Source organism: Symphalangus syndactylus, chromosome 6, assembly GCF_028878055.3.
Source record: "Symphalangus syndactylus isolate Jambi chromosome 6, NHGRI_mSymSyn1-v2.1_pri, whole genome shotgun sequence".
NCBI classification, from domain to species: Eukaryota; Metazoa; Chordata; class Mammalia; order Primates; family Hylobatidae; genus Symphalangus; species Symphalangus syndactylus.
In genome coordinates, this window is record NC_072428.2 from 55,145,852 (window position 1) to 55,165,140 (window position 19,289).

A 19,289-nucleotide genomic window follows, 5' to 3' on the forward strand; every position below is an offset into this window, starting at 1 on the left:
TCTAGGTATTTTCCTTGATTCCTGTTTTTTCCACACTCCACTCGTGTAATTCATCGGCAGGTTTTGCCGACTCTAAAAGAAAACTCAAGTCACTCAGTTCTCTCAATTTCTACTACCACTACACTGTTTTAAAAAATGTATTGGTCGGGCGTGGTGGCTTACGCCTGTAATCCCAGCACTTTGGGAGGCCGAGGCGGGTGGATCACCTGAGGTTAGGAGTTCGAGACCAGCCTGGCCAACATGGCAAAACCCCGTCTCTACTAAAAATACAACAAAATTAGCCAGGTGTGGTGGCGCATGCCAGTAATCCCAGCAACTTGGGAGGCAGAGGCAGGAGAATCACTTGAACCCGGGAGGCAGAGGTTACAGTGAGCCGAGATCACGCCATTGCACTCCAACCTGGGGAACAAGAGCAAAACTCTGTCTCAAAAAATATATATATATTATTTTTTGAGACAGCATCTCACCCTGTCACCCAGGCTGTATGCAGTGGCATGATCAAGTGCTCACTGCAGCCTCTACCTCCTGGGCTCAATCCATCCTCCCACTTCAGAGCTGGGACCACAGACCACAGACCACAGGCTTGCGCCACCATGGCTTTTTTTTTTTTTTTTTTTTTAAGTAGAGATGGAGTTTCAGTATGTTGCTCAGGCTGGTCTCGAACTCCTGGGGCTCAAGCGATCCACTTGCCTTGGCCTCCCAAAGTGCTGGGATTGTAGGTGTGAGCTACTGTGCCTGGCACTGCTACCCTATTTTATTTTATTTTATTTATTTATTTTGAGAGGGGGTCTCACTCTGTTTCCCAGGCTGGAGTGCAGTGGCACGATCTCAGCTCACCGCAACCTTGGTCTCCCAGGTTCAAGCAATTCTGCTGCCTCAGCCTCCCGAGTAGCTGGGATTACAGGCATGTACCATCACACCTGGTTAATTTTTGTATTTTTAGTAGAGACGCGGTTTCGCCATGTTGGCCAGGCTGGTCTCGAATTCGTGACCTCAGGTGATCTGACAGCCTCGGCCTCCCAAAGTGCTGGGATTACAGGTGTGAGCCACTGCGCCGAGCCATTTTATTTTATTTTTAGACGGAGTCTCCCTCTGTTTCCCAAGCTGAAGTGCCGTTGCATGATCTCAGCTCACTGCAACCTCCACCTCCTGGATTCAAGACATTCTGGTGCCTCAGCCCTGGGAGTAACTGGGACTATAGGCATGTGCCACCACGCCCGGCTAATTTTTATATTTTTAGTAGAGACAGGGTTTCACTATGTTGGCCTGGCAGGTCTCAAACTCCTGACCTCAGGTGATTCATCCCCCTCGGCCTCCCAAAGTGCTGGGATTACAGGCGTTAGCCACCGCGCCCGGTCTGCTACCCTATTTTAAACCACCACTATCTTTCACTTAAAAATCTCAGAATGTAAGTTACATGTGAACAGACTCGGTTTATTATTGCTCACAGCTGCAGCCCCAGCACCTCAACACTCAGAATAGTATCTGGCCTTTCTCAGGATTTTGCTATGCTTTGAATGAATGCATGCCGCAATAAGCCTTTGAAGCAGGTACTGTTGTTATTCCCATTTTATAGATAAGGAAATAGGCTCCTAGTGGCTAAAGAATTACCTAAGTTTACACAACAGCAAAACCAGGATTCAAACCCAGTAAGTCTGACTCTAGAGCCCACTCACTTACGCACTACAGCTGCGGTACTGAACTGCACCGGCTTATGCTGAAGTCAATTATTAAAGATTTTTGGGGGGGTGATACTAGTAAAAATTAGAGTTGAAATTCCCCAATCTGATAACTTTTCTCCAAGTTTTCCTGAGAACACAGCTCATGCGCCTCTTCACAGTCTCCTAGGCACAACGATTTGGTTTCTCCCGTCTCTTTCATCCGCCTCTTCTCCTAACAATCCAGAGATAATGAACTCTTTTCCAGCAAATTCTCCTGCTTCTATCCGAAACACTCAGCCTCTCCTCATCCCCTCTGGAAAAACCTTCCCTAATTTCTCAACTCTGAGGGATTATAACAGGCAGTACTTTTCCCCAGTTGGAGCACTACTAAAATTACTTGTTTTCAATAGTCTCCCCTTTATCCCGGCTTTCCCGGGTTTCATCACCCGCAGCCAACCTCAGTAGGGAAATATTATATCCAAAGACATCTGCTGAGAGACCATATTCACTAATGTTTATTACAGTATAATAATAATAATTGTTCTATTTTATCGTTTGTTATTTTTGTTAATCTCTTACTGTGCCTAATTTATAAATTAAACTTTATCATAGGTACGTAGGTATAGGAAAAAACCAGCCAGGAGGCCCCGCAGTTCGGTGCTTCCTGCTAGCTCTGCCTACTTCAGTCTGCGCCGTCTCCCTGACTAGTTTGACCCTCCGAGGGCCGCCGTAGTGCGTCGCCTCCGTTGCCGCGGAAACGACCCGGGACCTGGGAGGGAGCAAAGACGTTTCCCGCCGGCGGGAGCTGTGGTTCTGATTGAGAGAGGGGCTAGACGCGGGTCCCAGCGCTGCCGCACCATGGCGGACCAGCTTTATCTGGAAAATATAGACGAGTTCGTCACGGACCAAAACAAGATCGTGAGCAGCTACTACTGGGGAACGCGGGCGTGCGACCGGGGTCCTGGGCCCGGCTAGGGCGGCGGGAGCCTTGACCCCCTCTCTGCTTGTGGCTTCGTGGGGACCAGGGGAGACAGGTCCCCACGAGGGGACCTGGGCGAGCTCTGTGCCCCAGAGCGAGCGAGGACTCGTCTGGAAGGTCCTGCGGCACACACGGAAGTCCGCGTCCCTTGGGTGGGCGTGCTGGGAACAGAGCCTGGGGCTGGAGCCGCGGAGACCGGGCGCGGAGGGAGGGCCGTTGGCTGAGAGTACTTCTAAGGCGTCCCTACACCTTTCTTTTAAGGTGGTTGGCGTTTAAAGTTTTAAGTTTACAGTTGAGGAAATCGTGTCTTAACTGTGTTAAGTTACAAGTTGCGTAACCTCCAGATACTGTTTCCTCTTCCTGGAAATTTAAGCATTGATAGAGGTTTGATCCGCTTCACAGGGGTGAGGAAAAGATCAAGCGAGATGATGGATGTGAGTGCACTTTGCAAACCGTGATGATTGAGTGCCTGCTGTGTGCCAAGGCACTTTAATCTTTACAGTGACCTCCCCGCACCCCATCCCAGGTCGGTGGTGGTATCCCGAGATGAGGAAATTGAAGCTGAGGGGCCAAATAAGTTGTTTATTTGCGGTTGGTATGGGATAGGCAGTTTTTCAACCTAGGTCTGTCCTCTTACTAATGCTTTCTTCTGCATCACACTGCCTTTGCCTAACCTGTGCAAGTCTTCTAACTATTGGAAGCTTGACATTTGGAATTGGAAGAGACTTTGAGAGAAGACAGTGCAGGCATCCTGGGTCTAGGAGGAATGAAGGCTTGATGCTGGTAGTTCCCAATCTAATCTCTTATAAAAATATTTACCCACTTTGTTCATTTCCTGACCCCTGCACCACCTGTGCCCTTTAATGTTTGCATGGGTGCAACTTTCTTTAGAAGTTTCTGGCCGGGCGCGGTGGCTCACGCTTGTAAGCCCAGCACTTTGGGAGGCCGAGGCGGGCGGATCACGAGGTCAGGAGATCGAGACCACGGTGAAACCCCGTCTCTACTAAAAATACAAAAAATTAGCCGGGCGTGGTGGCGGGCGCCTGTAGTCCCAGCTACTCGGAGAGGCTGAGGCAGGAGAATGGCGTGAACCCGGGAGGCGGAGCTTGCAGTGAGCCGAGATTGCGCCACTGCACTCCAGCCTGGGCGACAGAGCGAGACTCCGTCTCAAAAAAAAAAAAAAAAGAAGTTTCTGAGACATCACACTTCAAAGTCATCTAGCTTCTGGATGAGTTTTAGGATGGCTTTGGCTGGTGGCCCCAAATAAAGACATCATGAGGAAAGGGCCCGAGTAAAACAAGGAATGTGAGGAAAATGAGAGTTTTTTCTGTTGGGTATGTTCAGCCTGTCTTTTTAGATTACTTTTCATTAGTTCATGAAACAAACTTCTTAGCATTTTTAAGATAAATAGGTCCTGCCTACCCAGATAGATAGTTCTTGACAAAACTGCAGTGGCATTTATTTTAATTTATAAGGCATAGTCATCTAAGAATAGGAATCTTTAGCAACAGACTCTCGGTTCTGATCTGCACTCTGGAGTCATCTAATAAAACATTTGAAAAATTTTTTCTTCTTACAGGTGACATACAAATGGCTGAGCTATACACTAGGGGTTCATGTTAACCAGGCCAAACAGTAAGTCCAGTTTACTACCAATTTTAATCACATTGGAGTTTTTTTTGTTGTTGTTATGCTTTGCTTTTAACTCTACAGATAGCCTATAGATTAGAGCTAATTTGGTTTGCTGGCAATCGTTGGCATTTCTTGGCTTGTAGCTGCCTAATTCCAATCTCTGCCTTCATTGTCATGGCATTCTCCCTGTATGTCTGTATCTTTGCATGTCCATCTTATATGAACACCAGTCATACTGAATTACGAATCCAGCCTACTCCAATATGATCTTGTCTTAACTAATTACATGTGCTATAATTCTATTTCTAAATAAGGTCACATTTTAAGGTATTGGGGGTTAGGGCTTTAACATACCTTTTTGGAGACATGATTCAGTCTGTAATATGGATACAACAAATTTTGTTTATTCATCATTAATGGACATTTGGGTTATTTCCATATTTTGACTGCTATGAATGATGCTGTTATGAACACTCATGTATACAACATTCACGTATAAGTGTTTATATGAACATATATTTTCAGTTATCTTGGGTATATGTGTTAGTCCATTCTCATGCTGCTATGAAGACACACCTGAGACTGAATTTATAAAGACGAGGTTTAATTGACTCACAGTTCCGCATGGCTGGGGAGGCCTCAGGAGACTTGGCGGAAGGCACCTCTTCACAGGGTGGCAGGAGAGAGAATGAGTGTCAAGCGAAGGGGGAAGCCCCTTGTAAAACCATCAGATCTCGTGAGAACTCACTGTCATGAGAAGAGCATGGGGGAACTGCCCCCATAATTCAGTTATCTCCACCTGGTCCATCTTTAACATGTGGGGGTTATTACAATTCAAGTTGAGATTTGGGTGGGGACACAGCCAAACTAGGATTGGAATTGCTGGGTCATGAGATAATTCTGTATTTAACATTTTGAGGAACTGACAAACTATTTTTCAAAATGGCTGCTCTGTCTTACAGTCCTAACAGTATATGAGTATTTCAGTTTCTCCACATTCTGGTCAACACTAACACTTTTTTTTCCCTCAGACTTCTCATGGATGAACTTTTTTTTTTTTTTTTTTTTTTTGAGATGGGGTTTTACTATGTTGCCCAGGCTGGATCTGAACTCAAGGATCCTCCCACCTCAGCCTACCAACTAGCTCTACAGGTGTACATCACACCTGGCAAAAACTTTTTATTATGTCTTATTTTAACCATCCTAGTGGATGTGAAGTGGTATCTCATAAATTATGTTGATTTGCATTTTCCTAATGATTAATGATGCTGAATATCTTTTCATATGCTGCTTGGCCATATCTTTGGAGAAATAGATATTCAAAATTTTGCCCATTTTTGTCATTGGGTATTTTTGGTTGTTGTTGAGTTTTAAGAGTTGTTTATATATTCTGAATACAAGACCCTGATTGAAAAATGATTTGCAAGAATTTTCTCCCATTCTGTGGATTGTCTTTGTACTTTCTTGATGGTGTGCTTTGAAGCACAGACATTTTTTGTTCTTGTTGTTGTTGTTTGAGACAGGATGTCACTCTGTTGCCCAAGCTGGAGTGCAGTGGTGTGGTCTCAGCCCACTGCAGCCTTGACTTCCCTGGGCTCAGGTGATTTTCCCACCTCAGCCTCCTGAGTAGCCAGGACTACAGGTGCGTGCCACCACACTCAGCTAATTTTTTTATTTTTTGTAGAGATGGAGTCTCGCCATGTTTGCCAGGCTGGTCCCAGGCTGGTCTTGAATTCCTAGGCTCAAGCCCCTGCCTTGGCCTCCCAAAGTGCCGGGATTACAGACATGAGCCACCATGCCTGGCCCATGGAAGTTTTTATTGCTGATGAAGTCCAATTTATTTATTTTTCCTTTTGTTGCTTATGCTTTTTTAAGTTTAAATTTTAAAATGATTAAATTTTTTTAAATCTTACTATTTTTTTTTTTAGTAGAGACAAGATCTCGCTATATTGCCCAGGCTGGTCTCAAAACTCCTGACCTCAAGTGATCCTCCTGCCTTGGCCTCCCAAAATGCTGGGATTACAGATACGAGCCACTGTGCCCGGCCTAAGAAGATTTTTTTTTCTTTTCTTTTTTTTGAGGCAGAAGCCTTGCTCTATCCCAGGCTGGAGTCCAATGGCATGATCTCAGCTCACTGCAACCTCCACCTCCTTGGTTCAAGCTATTCTACTGCCTCAGCCTCCCAGGTAGCTGGGACTACAGGCATGTGCCACCACACCCGGCCAATTTTATTGTATTTCTAGTAGAGATGGGGTTTCACCATGCTGGCCAGGCTGGTCTCGAACTCCTGGTCTTAAGTGATCTGCCCGCCTCGGCCTCCTAAAGTGCTGGGATTACAGACATGAGCCATCGTGCCCAGCCAAGATTTTTTAAATTGACAAATAAAGTTGTATATATTTATTGTATACAACATATGTTTTGAAGTATATATACATTGTGGAATAGTTAAATCTAGCTAATAAATGTATTATATCACACAGTTATTTTGGTGGTGAAAACATTTAATGTCTATCATCTTTGCATTTTTCAAGAATATAGTATATCATCACTATGCTATACAATAGAGCTCTTGAACTTATTCCTGTCTAACTGTAATTATGTATCCTTTAGACTGACATCTCCGCATTCCCCCTCCCCTAACCACCTCAGCCTATGGAAAGAAAATTCTGCTTTCCACTTCCGTGAGATCAACTTTTACAGATTCCACAAATGAGTGAGATCGTGTGGTATTTGTCTGTGTCTGGCTTATTTCAGTTAACATAGTCTCTTCCAGTTTCATCCATTTTGTTGCAAATGATAGGATTTTATTCATTTTTATGGCTGAATAGTATTCCGTTTTGTAATACACTATATTTCCTTTATCCATTTATCCATTAATGGACATTTGTTGATTCCATATCTTGGCCGTTGTAAATAGTGTTGCAGTAAACATGTGAGCGCAAATATCTCTGACATACTGATTTCATTTCCTTTGGATGTATATCCGTAGTGGGACTGCTGGATCATATGGTAGCTCTATTTTTGATATTTTGAGGAACCTCCATACCGTTTTACATAATGGCTGTATTAATTTACATTCCCACCAACAGTGTATAAGCATTCTCTTTTCTCCATACCCTTGTTGTGTTTTCTTTTTGATGTGTTGCTTGTGCTTCTGCAATAATATCTAAGAAGGCTTTGCCTAACCCAGGGTTGTGAAGATTTACTTTTGTGCTTTTTTCTAAGATTTTTTAGTTTTTGCACTTATATTTAATTCTGTAATCCACTTAGAGTTTAAAGAAATCATTGTTATCACTATATTTAAGTTTTCTACAGATCATGTGCTTGTTAACATATTATTATTACTATTATTGTTTTGAGACAGGGTTTCACCCTGTTGCCCGGATGGAAATGTAGTGGCGCAATTTTGGCTCACTGCAACTTCGGCCTCCCAGGCTCAAGTGATTCTCCCTCCTCAGCCTCCCAACTAGCTGGAACTACAGGCGCATGCCACCACACTTGGCTACTTTTTGCATGTTTTGTAGAGACGGGGTTTTGCTGTGTTGTGCAGGCTGGTCTCGAACTCTCAGGCTGAAGCCATCCTCCTGCCTTGTCCTCCAAAGTGCTGGGATTGCAGGCATGAGCCACTGCACCTGGCCATGTACTTGTTAACATTAGAAATGCTTCAGTTGGATGGCTGTGGTGGCTCAGTTGTATCAGTCCCAACACTTGAGGAGGCTGAAGTAGGAGGATTGCTTGAGCCCAGGAGTTCAAGATGAGCCTGGGCAACATAGTGAGACCCCCATCTTTATAAAAAGTTTTTTTAAAACATGAGCTGGGTGTGGTGGCATGCACCTGTAGTCGTAGCTACTCGGAAGACTGAGGCAGAAGAATTGTCTGAGCCCAGGAGTTCGAGGCTGCAGTGAGCTATGATCACACCTGCGTGACAGAGCAAGACCCTGTCTCTAAAAGAGAGAGAGAAAAAAGGAAGGAAAGAAAGAAGAAGAAAGAAATGCTTTAGTTCCTACAGTAAGACTATACTAAAGCTTTCAGATTAGGTGTTAGTTCAAGCTAATTTTTAAATGAATCACTGAAATATATAAATATTGACTATGTCTTCTAGGAATCACTTGGAGTTGATTTTTTGTGGATGGTGTAAGGAAAGGGTCCAGCGTCATTTTTTTGCACATAGGTATACAGTTATCCCAGCATTTTATAATTCTTATTATTGTCTTGGCATTTTCTTGCTAATTATACGTCTTTCCCCACTCGAATATAAACTCTATGAACGCAGGAAACTTGTCAGGTTCATCACTGTTCTGATTACTATTGCTGTGTCAGAAATCACCCCAAAATGTAGTGCCTGGGAACATCGTTTTATTATGTGCATAGATTCTTTTGCTTTGGAATTTGGATAGGGCACAGTGGGAATGGCTTATGTCTGTTCCATGATGTCTGGCATCCCCGCTGGAAAGTCCCAATAACTGGAACCTGGTCATCTTTAGGCCTCTTTATGCACATGTCTGGCTGTTGATTCTGGCTGTCTGTTGGGCCTTTAGCTGGGGCAGTGGACTAGAGTGCTTGCATGTGGTCTATCTGTATGGCCTGGGCTTCCTCACAGCCTGGTGTCTCCAGGTAGTCAGACTTCTTACATAGAAGCTCAGGGCTCCAAAAGCTTGTGTTCCAGCACAATGTAGAGCCAATTGCCTTTTCTGACTAGCCTCAGAAGTCAAGCAGTGAATAACTGGCCATACCAGATTCAAGGAGTGGGCTCTGCTTCTCAATGAGAGAATGTAGAAGAGCATATGGAATGGAAGATGCTGTCTCAGCCATCTTTGGAAAATATAATATGCCACAGTTATTCTGTCTTCAGTGTCAGGCACACAATGAATGCCAATACATGCTGAATGAATACCAAGCACTATGGTTTATGTTTGTTTTGAGATAGAGTCTCACTCGATTACCCAGGCTGGAGTGCAGTGGTTCAGACATGTCTTCCTGTAGCCGTGACCTCCTGGGCTTAAGGGATCCTCCCACCTCAGCCTCCTGAGTAGCTGGGACCACAGGTACACGCCACCTTGCTAGCTGATTTTTTTATTTCGTAGAGATGGGATCTTGCTGTGTTGACCAGGCTGGTCTTGAATGTCTGGGCTCAAGCAGTCCTCCTGCCTCAGCCTCCCAAAGTGCTGAGATTATAGGCATGAGCCACCATGCTCGGCCTCACTATAGTATTTTCACAAACATTTCTCTCACGTAATTTTTTTTTTTTTTTTTTTTTTTTCTGACGGCATCTCACTCTGTTGCCTAGGCCGGAGTGCAGTGGCAGAACTCGGCTCACTGCAGCCTCCGCCTTCCAGGTTTAAGTGATTCTCCTGCTTCAGCCTCCCGAATAATGGGGATTACAGCGCCCGCCACCACGCCTGGCTAATTTTTGTATTTTTAGTAGAGACAGGGTTTCACGATCTTGGCCAGGCTGGTCTTGAACTCCTGACCTCGTGATCTGCCCACCTCAGCCTCCCAAAGTGCTGGGATTACAGGCTTGAGCCACCGTGCCCGGCCTCATACTGTTTTTTTTTTTAGCATTATTTCAGGCTATGTCGTACAACAGTAAACCTGACAGACAAGGTCCCTCCCCTGGTTGATTTAAACAAGATAATTTCAGACTGTGAAAATGCTGTGAAAGAATTAAGTTGGGTTAGAGAAAGCAGTATGGGCAATACACTGTACTCATCCTGGGGAACATTATGGGTGGAACTTATCAGGAGGGAAGATTAATGAATTAAAATGGGAAGCTGTAATTAATCATATGTGTAGGAAGTGTATCTTGTAAGAAGTCATATATGTTGTTATTATTATTATTATTATTTTTTGAGATGGAGTCTCACTCTGTTGCCCAGGCTAGAGTACAATGGCGCAATCTCGGCTCACTGCAACCTCCGCCTGCGGGATTCAAACAGTTCTCCTGCCTCAGCCTCCCGAGTAGCTGGGACTACAGGCACATGCCACCATGCCTGGCTAACTTTTTGTATTTTTAGTAGAGATGGGGTTTCACCATGCTGGCCAGGCTGGTCTTGAACTCCTGACCTGGTGATCTGCCTGCCTCGGCCTCCTAACATGCTGGGATTACAGCTGTGAGCCACTGTGCCCAGCCTGTTGTCATTCTTATTTAAGAATATTTTATATTTTGTTTATTAAAAAATATTTGGCTTAGGCCGGGCACAGTGGCTAATGCATGTAATCCTAGCACTTTGGGAGGCCGAGGAGGGCAGATTGCCTGAGCTCAGGAGTTTGAGACCAGCCTGGGCAACACGATGAAACCATGTCTCTACTAAAATACAAAAAATTAGCCAGCATGTGCCTGTAGTCCCAGCTACTTGGGAGGCTGAGGCAGGAAAATCACTTGAACCTAGGAGGCAGACATTGCAGTGAGCTGAGATTGCGCCACTGCACTCCAGCCTGGCAACAGAGTGAGACTCTATCTCCAAAAAAAAAAAAAAAGTTTGGCTTAAATTAGATAAAACACGTTTTAAAGACTCAAAAAGTAGGCAGGAATTCTTTCCCTTTTTCTTTTTTTTTTTTTTTTTTTGAGATAGGGTTTTGCTCTTGTTGCCCAGGCTGGAGTGCAATGGCACGATCCCGGCTCACTTCAACCTCTGCCTCCCAGGTTCAGGTGATTCTCCTGCTTCAGCCTCCCGAGTAACTGGGATTACGGGCATGCGCCACCATGTGCCCAGCTAATTTTGTATTTTTAATAGAGACGAGGTTTCTCTATGTTGGTTAGGCTGGTCTCAAACTCTCGACCTCAGGTGATCCGCCTGCCTTGGCCTCCCAAAGTGCTGGGATTACAGGTGTGAGCCACCGCACCCGGCTGTAGGAATTATTTTTTAAAATAAGAGTTTGCTTTGCATTTTCTGTTAATAATATAAGAGAGAAGAACTGGGGTCAATTTGGGGAGACAAGTGCATAGAGGACAATGACTGATGATATGGGCAGGACTATTAATTGTGGAAAAAAGATAGTGCATTTGGCCAGCAAGCTTGCGAGCATCTTGGGCATGGTACCTGCCTGTCATGTCTTCCTTTAGCATGGTCCAAACTAGCATCAATAAACCAAAACGTTCATGGATCTGTTAGCTCATTTATCCTTCTAACACAATTGTTGCAATGGAAAGAAACATTAGAGGGCAAAGAGGAGGAATCAGCAAAAATCCTGACTAGGGCACCTTTTTGTATTCAAGGTGTTAACAGTCTAGAAGGGATGCCTCATATGTAAAATAAGTAGTTAGAAGGCAGGGTGATATGTGCTGTAATAATAGATATGGGATAAGATTTGTTAGAGCTTGGACGGCAAAGGCTCATTGTCTAGGCATGATGGCTCACTCCTGTAATCCTAGCATTTTGAGAGGCCAAGGCAGGAGGATCGCTTGAGCCCAGGGGTTCGAGGCCAGGCTGGGAGATATAACAAGAGCCAGTTTCTACCAGGAAGAAAAAATAATAATAATAACCAGGCATGGTAGCATGTACCTGTGGTCCTATTTACTTAGGAGGCTGAGGAAGGAGGATGGCTTGAGCCCAGGAATTCAAGGTTACAGTGAGCTGTGCCACTGCACTTCAGCCTGGGCGACAGAGTGAGACTTTATCTCTTTAAAAAAAAAGATGTGCCCTGGTGACCTGATGGTGTTGGGGAAGGGTTCATACTTCATAGAGGAGGTGACAACTGAGCTGCTGTCTTGATGAGAAATTAGGTAGTTGAGGCCTGAGAAGAGCCTTCTAGGCAGAAGGAAGGGCATATACAAAGGAATAAAGAGAACTGTAGAATGTTTCATAAGGATGAAGATAGTGTAGGTATGATGGGGAATGGTCAGAGATACAGGGCCCAGAACAAGAAGGGTCTTACCTGTCATTGCTAGAGATTTGAAGTTGATCCTTAGGGGATGAGAAGCTACTGAAAGCTTTGTTACACTTTTTTTTTTCCTCCCTTTTTGTGGAAAACGAGGTCTCGCTATATTGCCCAGTCAGGTCTCGAACTCCTGAACTCAAGCTGTCCTCCCGCCTCTGCCTCCCTGAGAGCTGGGATTACAGGCGTGAGCCACCGCAACCTGGCGCTACTGAAAGCTTTATAACAAGGAATTATATTTCAGACAAGACTCTCTAGCAACCTTTTCAACATCAACAGTGACTAATAGGCATTGCAAATTTAATATGCCCCAAAACCTAACTCCTGACTTCTTCCCTCAACACCTGCTTTTCCTGCTTTTCCCCCATCTCAGTGAATTACAGCTTCCTTCTTTGGGTTGCCTAGTCCAGTCATTTTTGACTCTTCTTTCTCTTACACTTCAACACAGTATATCAGCAAATCCTGTTGTTTCTCACTTTAAAATATACCCAGAATTCATTCACTGATTACTACCTGCACTGCTACCGCCCCAAACTGAGCCACCAATCATCTCTAGGCTGGTTTATTGCAATAGCCTCCTAACTGGTCTCCTTGCTTCCTGCCTTGCCCCTCTACAGTATATTGTCCACATAACCTTCTCAGATCCTTCTGAAAGGTGAGATCACATTACCTCTGCTCTCAACTTTCTAATGGCTTCCTAAAGTCCTATGGTACTCACAAAGCCCTATGTGCCTGGTACTCTGCCCTCTCTCCCCTGCTACTGTCGTTATTCCACTACAGCACACTGGCCTCCTTTCTGTTCCTTGGATCTTGCTGACCTTCCTGCCTCAGAACCTTGGCATTTGCTGGACTCTCTGCCTAGAACATTGTTTCCCAAGGTATCCACCTTGCTGGCTGGCTCCCTCCCTCCCTGCAGGGCTCTGCTAATGAGGCCTTCCCTAATCACCTTATATAAAATAACAAAACTTCTCAGGCACCCTCTGTCCTCCTTAACTTACTTAATTTTGTTTCCATAGACTTACTGTCATCTGAGATTATATATTATATGTTTATTGTGTGTCTCATTTCTAGAATGTAAGCTCTAAGAGCAGACTTTGCTTTATTCACTGTTCTTTCCCAAGGCATAGAACATAAAGTAACCACTCAGTAAAGTTTTGTTGACTGAATGACTTGATTTGCATTTTTTAATCTTCACTCTGGCAGCATCATGGGTAATGAAGGTGAGGTGGGGAGGAGAAGAGGAATTGATACTTGGAATTGAAATAGTCTAGTCAAGAGATTTGGAGGGCGTGAAGTCAAGAATTACTTGGGAAGGAGAGCTGATGAAACTTGGCAACTCACTGGATAGGAAGAAGTGAAGGATAATGACTCCCAGATTTCTGGCTTGCGTGGTTTCAGCAGATGATGTTGTTGTCAGGGATGGATGAAATAAACCGAGGAAAATATGTAGTAGGGTGACCAGCCACCCTGGGTTTGCCCAGGATGGTCGGTTTTGTCACTGCAAGTTCCACATCCCAAGAAACCCCTCAGACTCAGGCAGACAGGAATGGTCAGTCATTCTAATACACAGAGTGAAAAAACAGCTAAAGACAGAACACTAACAGTTAAGGAGAGGGAGGAGGTAGAGAAGTCCCTTCAGAAAGTGAAGCAGAAGCAGTGAGAGGGGTAGCAGGAGACTCAGTGGGGCATGGTTTTATGGAAGCTGAGAGAGCAGGCTCTTCAAGAAGAGAGTGAACAGCAATGTAGGTTGAGTTTCTCTGGGGATTTTTTAATTTCTAGCTGTGCTTGGCAGAAGTATATTATAGAGAGACTGTAAATGTTTCTCGAAATGAAAGACATGTTATGTCTCTTTTTGTTGTTTTTGAACTAGATTATTGAACGGAGCCAACTTCTGATACTTGCTGGATCATAGAGTAAAAATGAATTTAGAGATTTTACTAAAAGCAACATTATTTCTGCATTTAGTATTTGGCTATCTCAGGTTAATGAATTATTCTGAATACTGGGCAATGTGAGTAAGCTGTTACATTCTGCAATTCTGAACCAGCATTAAATCTGAGTAATAATAAAATTGGAATTTCAGAGCTCGACATTTGTGATCATATACTTAGTAGTTCTTAATGTTTTGGAGTAATTCACTCTTCAGAATCCATTGAAAACTCTCACACATCTCCTTCCAAAAAAGCACATAAACATTTGCTGAAACTTTAGGGTTGAAGGGTTGTAGATGGCCACCTGAATCCCAGGTTAAAAGAATCACTAATATAATATAACACTCCTGTTTACGCCTTGGGATATTAAGAGGCCTAGACAAATTAATTAACTTATCCAGAGCTTAGACAGTTACCAAACTACTTCTTGATTCAGTGTTCTATTTATTATGTATCATTTCCACTGTTTTAATGCAGGTTCAGTCCCTCTTGGTCTATTATTAATCTTATTTCAGTTAATGTACTGATCACTGTGCCAGCTCCAAACACGTGAACTCTACTCCCCATGTCCTGTCTAAAGTCCATCCTTTTTTTTTTCAACTGTCCATAGGCCAAGGAAAAATGCTGCTGTTCAGAAAATTTGATGGACTACCAGATTTCATATATCTTTTAAGCCATTAATTAAGAGTTGATCACGTAAAAACTCTTACTGGTGACTTACTTGTGCCTTCTTTTCTTTGGAATAGGATGCTGTATGATTATGTTGAAAGGAAACGAAAAGAAAATTCAGGAGCCCAACTGCATGTTACCTATTTGGTGTCTGGCAGTCTCATTCAGAATGGACATTCTGTAAGTCCTCAGAGCCTTGTAATGAGCTTAAATGTGTTTGTGTTATGAAGAGTGTTATAACATAGTTCAGGGGAGAGAAAAAATTAAGATTCTGTGTTATAGTAGTTTTAAAGAGCTATTTGATGGTGATGATTATTTTGGATTTTTAGATTAAATCTAAAACTGAGAAGTTTGGGTAATATCTTGGCTGTGATGCAGAGACTGTATCATTATTATGCAATAAGATGTTAGGAGACTGCTTCTGTTATTCCCTATATCTCATTTTTTCCTCTTGAAGGTATATGGAGAACAATGGTGTTTAATTTTCCACCTGTTCAAATTTCAAACCATGAATACAAGTATTCAAAAATTATAATTTTTTTAACTGAACTTCTTTTAATTTTGAACATTCATTTGGGTAGGCTTATGTCTAACTGCCTGAAGGGTAAGAGTTTTTGGCAGGAGCATAGCTAATGCAGTGCATAGGCTGGGAACATTTTATTCTCCTTCCTCTTCTTTTTGTAGTCCCACCTGGTATCTGGTCATCTGGCAACACAGGTGACTGCTAGATTTCATCATCCTGACTGTAAAGCTTTCTCAGGTCTGCTTGACTTTTCTCTTAGCTATTTTCATGTCCCTCTCAGGGGCACAGGGATCATTCTATTACTCCCATGCCTTGGTGGCTACCAGAAGCTCTGCTAAGATATCTTGTTCCCTCTCCTGCACCAAACTGGGCCTTGGGAACTTTAATAATTCCCCCTCTCTGGCGTCCTCCCAAAAGTAAGGCATACCTGCTCCTTTCTCACTTCCTCAAACTTCCTATCTGAAGGTTCTTTCGGGCATAAAAAGCCCCATGGGACTTGGCCCAAAGGTCAGGTGGCCGCTTCTCAGAGATCCACTATGTTTCCCTCTTTCCTTTGATTTCCCCTCAGAATCATAAGTTCAGAGCCCTGATTTGTCAAAATATTGACTGGATTTGTTTTTTAGCGATTGAGTCCCCAGCATGTGAGATTTAAAACTGAAATGTCAGGCTGGGTACAGTGCCTTGCTCTTGTAATCCCAGCCCTTTGGGAAGCTGGGTTGGGAGAATCACTTGAGCCCAGGAGTTCGAGACCAGCCTGGGCAACCTAGCGAAACCCCATCTCTACAAAAAATACAAAAATTAGCCGGGCATGGTGGCATGCGCCTGTAGTCCCAGCTACTCAGGAGGCTGAAGTGGGAAGGATCACTTGAGCCCATAAGGTCAAGGCTGCAGCGAGCTGTGATTGCGCCACTGCACTCCAGCTTGGGTGATATAAAATAAAACTGGAATGTCAATTTAGTAATTTACAAGGAGCAACAAAACTGCTAGAGGGATCCGATCCTTATACTCTTTAGCCAACATATTCTTTTCTTGTTTGCAAGCTATTTGGCAAGCCAAAAGATAACCAAGATATTTACAAGTGTAAAATAAGATGTCATTTATATCTCTGAAGCAAAGTTAAACAGATGTGACTCATTTACTTGCAGAGATAAACCTGTCTCCAGAGTTCTGCCACTGTAGAGCTCTTGAATGGATACTGTCAAAGTTTATAGCTGATTGTCATATTTTCTTCTGTTTCCAGGGTCAACTGACCTTCCGTCTCCTTCTTTAGTTATGTCAGTACCCTCAATCTAGTCATATTCAAGCCTTTACTTGGGAATCATTATGTTTCTTTAAAGCAGTGATTTTTATTTTTTTTTGGTCATTGATCCCCTTGAGAATCTGAAAGAAAAATGCATATGTTGACATTCATAAAATTTTGAGTTCATGGATCTTCTGGAATAGGATCCAAAGTTAAGAATTTATGTTTTAAGATAAGGTAGATTTTTACTCAAACTGACCTAAGAATCTAAGGATTCTTAGATAGTCTTTATGGTTGGTCTTCAAAGTCCAGGGTTTTCTTGGATGACACTGAACGTGTTCAAATTGTGTTCCTCAGTGCATATTTCTGAGACCATTTTTCAAAATGATGTATAACCTATAATCAGTTAAAAACTTCTAAGCCATGGCTTGCTTATAAAAAGTTATTCTGTTTCTAAGTATAAGATGGTATTTAAATTCTGCCTATCTTTTTTTAGCAGGAGAATGCTTTTTCTTTTTTTTTTTTTTTTGTTTGTTTGTTTTTTTGAGACGGAGTCTTGCTCTGTCGCCCAGGCTGGAGTGCAGTGGCGCCATCTCGGCTCACTGCAAGCCCTGCCTCCTGGGTTCACACCATTCTCCTGCCTCAGCCTCCCGAGTAGCTGGGACACAGGTGCCCACCACCACACCTGGCTAATTTTTTGTATTTTTAGTAGAGACGGGGTTTCACCATGTTAGCCAGGATAGTCTCGATCTCCTGACCTCGTGATCCACCCGCCTTGGCCTCCCTAAGTGCCGGGATTACAGGCGTGAGCCACTGCACCCGGCCGAGAATGCTTTCTCAAACAAAATCTTCATCAGAGTTCTATATATAAAATTTATTAAGAGTGGGGTTGCTGTGGTTGAAGTGGTTGTGAGGATTTCGGAGCCCTGGACTTGCCCTCCCAATAGCCTCACTGGGAAGCTCTGTGGAACCCTGTAGAACGAACTGACCAAATGTGGATGCTTACCTATGCCTTTTTTCCCTTAAAGGGAATCCTCCTAAGGAAAGGCAAATTATTAAGCATTATGATCAGGTTTCGTTCTTTTAATTCTCTATTAATAATTTCCTTTTTAAGTTTTTAGTGCTTCTAGAAAGAAAAAAGACATTACGCGGCTTTGTATGAAATTTATTATTATTATTATTGTTTTTTTTTTTTTGAAACGGAGTCTTGCTCTGTCGCCCAGGCTAGAGTGCAGTGGCGTGAACTCAGCTCACTGCAAGCTCCGCCTCCTGGGTTCACATCATTCTCCTGCCTCAGCCTCCCGAGTAGCTGGGACTACAGGCGCCCGCCACCACACCCGGCTAATTTTTTTTTTTTTTTTGTATTTTTAGTAGAGACGGGTTTCACCACGTTAGCCAGGATGGTCTCGATCTCCTGACCTCGTGATCCACCCGCCGCGGCCTCCCAAAGTGCTAGGATTACAGGCATGAGCCACCGCACCCGGCCTTGTTTTTATTATTTATTTATTTATTTATTTATTTTTTGAGACAGGGTCTCACTTTGTCATCCAGGCTATAGTGCAGTGGCAGAATCTCGGCTTACTGTAGCCTCGATCTCCTGGGTTTAAGCCATCTTCCTGCTTCAACCCCCCTAAGTAGCTGGGATTACAGGTGCTCGCCACCACACCCAGCTAATTTTTGTATTTTTTGTAGGGACAGGGTTTTGTCATGTTGCCCAGGCTGGTCTTGAACTTCTAAGCTCAAGTGATCTGCCCTTCTCGGCCTTTCAAAGTGCTAGGACTGCAGAAGTGAGCCACTGTGCCTGGCCTGGATTTTTTTAAATGTAAATAATTTTTATTTTTCCAATGATTATTATAAAAAATGTTTAACAACATATAGAACGGGAAAGCTTTCTTCAAATCTCATCCCAGAGATTCTTCCAGAGGATTATTTGAAAATTTCAAGGAAATGTTTGGTTGGTTCTTTTTGTAATGTGAAGAACTGTCAATCTGATCTATGCTTTATGGGTTCCCTATTAGCTTTTCATCTAATGATTTTAACTGAGATTAGTTTTAATCATTGCCTAAATCATTAATTCACTAAAGGTTACAAAATGGTGATGTTTTGCCTTGAACTCCTGGGTCCAAGCAATCCCCTTGCCTCAGCTTCCTCAGTAGCTGGGACTGCAGACATGCACCACCACGCCCGGCTAATTTTTTATTTTTATTTTTATTTTTGTTAGAGACGAGGTCTCACTATGTTGTCCAGACTGGTCTTAAACTTCTGGGCTCAAATGATCCTCCACCTTTGGCCTCCGTAAGTGCTGGGATTATAGGCATGAACCACGGCACCTGGCCTTTCTGTTTTTTTAGCTGTAATTTTTCTATGAATAGTTTTCTTTCATCAACTAGCCATGTTTTCCCTGTTATGCTAAGAACAGAGGGCTTACCCCCTCCTAGGCTCTGGGTTTGTGGATGCTCCCTAGCTCCCGTGTCCACTTTAATAGGAACCCATTGAATCAGAGCTCCACTCTGGTCTGCATTGTTTTAGCACCAGCTGGCATTTCCATTCTGTTGTTTTTATGTACTTTCAGTATCCCCCAAGGCAGTATATAGCCACACTGACCTGTGGTCTATTCGGATCTTCTCATGAGGTGCGAGTTACTGTTTTTAGGGCTCTTACTGCAAACTGCATAGGTTTTGAGTGGTTCATTCCTAATGGTCTGTAATTTTTATAATAAGCTCTGTAATTTTTAGTGTGCAGTTTTACGGAACATGACTTTTTTATTCCCTTGAATAAA

At 43.3% G+C, this 19,289-nt stretch overlaps 1 protein-coding gene across 3 annotated transcripts in view; it reads left to right on the forward strand.

The window, feature by feature from the left end:
• Nucleotides 1–2,378: 2,378 nt before the first annotated feature.
• Nucleotides 2,379–19,289, forward strand: part of POLD3 (DNA polymerase delta 3, accessory subunit) — a 50,676-nt gene continuing 33,765 nt past the window's right edge. Inside the window, exons 1-4 of one of the 3 annotated variants that reach the window (XM_063641354.1) lie at nucleotides 2,496–2,579; nucleotides 3,043–3,074; nucleotides 4,220–4,275; nucleotides 14,825–14,927. In XM_063641354.1, coding sequence (XP_063497424.1) covers nucleotides 3,066–3,074; nucleotides 4,220–4,275; nucleotides 14,825–14,927 — 168 coding nt within the window. In that variant the 5' untranslated portion in view covers nucleotides 2,496–2,579; nucleotides 3,043–3,065. Of the gene's footprint in view, nucleotides 2,580–3,042; nucleotides 3,167–4,219; nucleotides 4,276–14,824; nucleotides 14,928–19,289 lie in introns of those variants that run through there. The other 2 variants (XM_055282926.2, XM_055282929.2) reach the window with 2 other exon arrangements.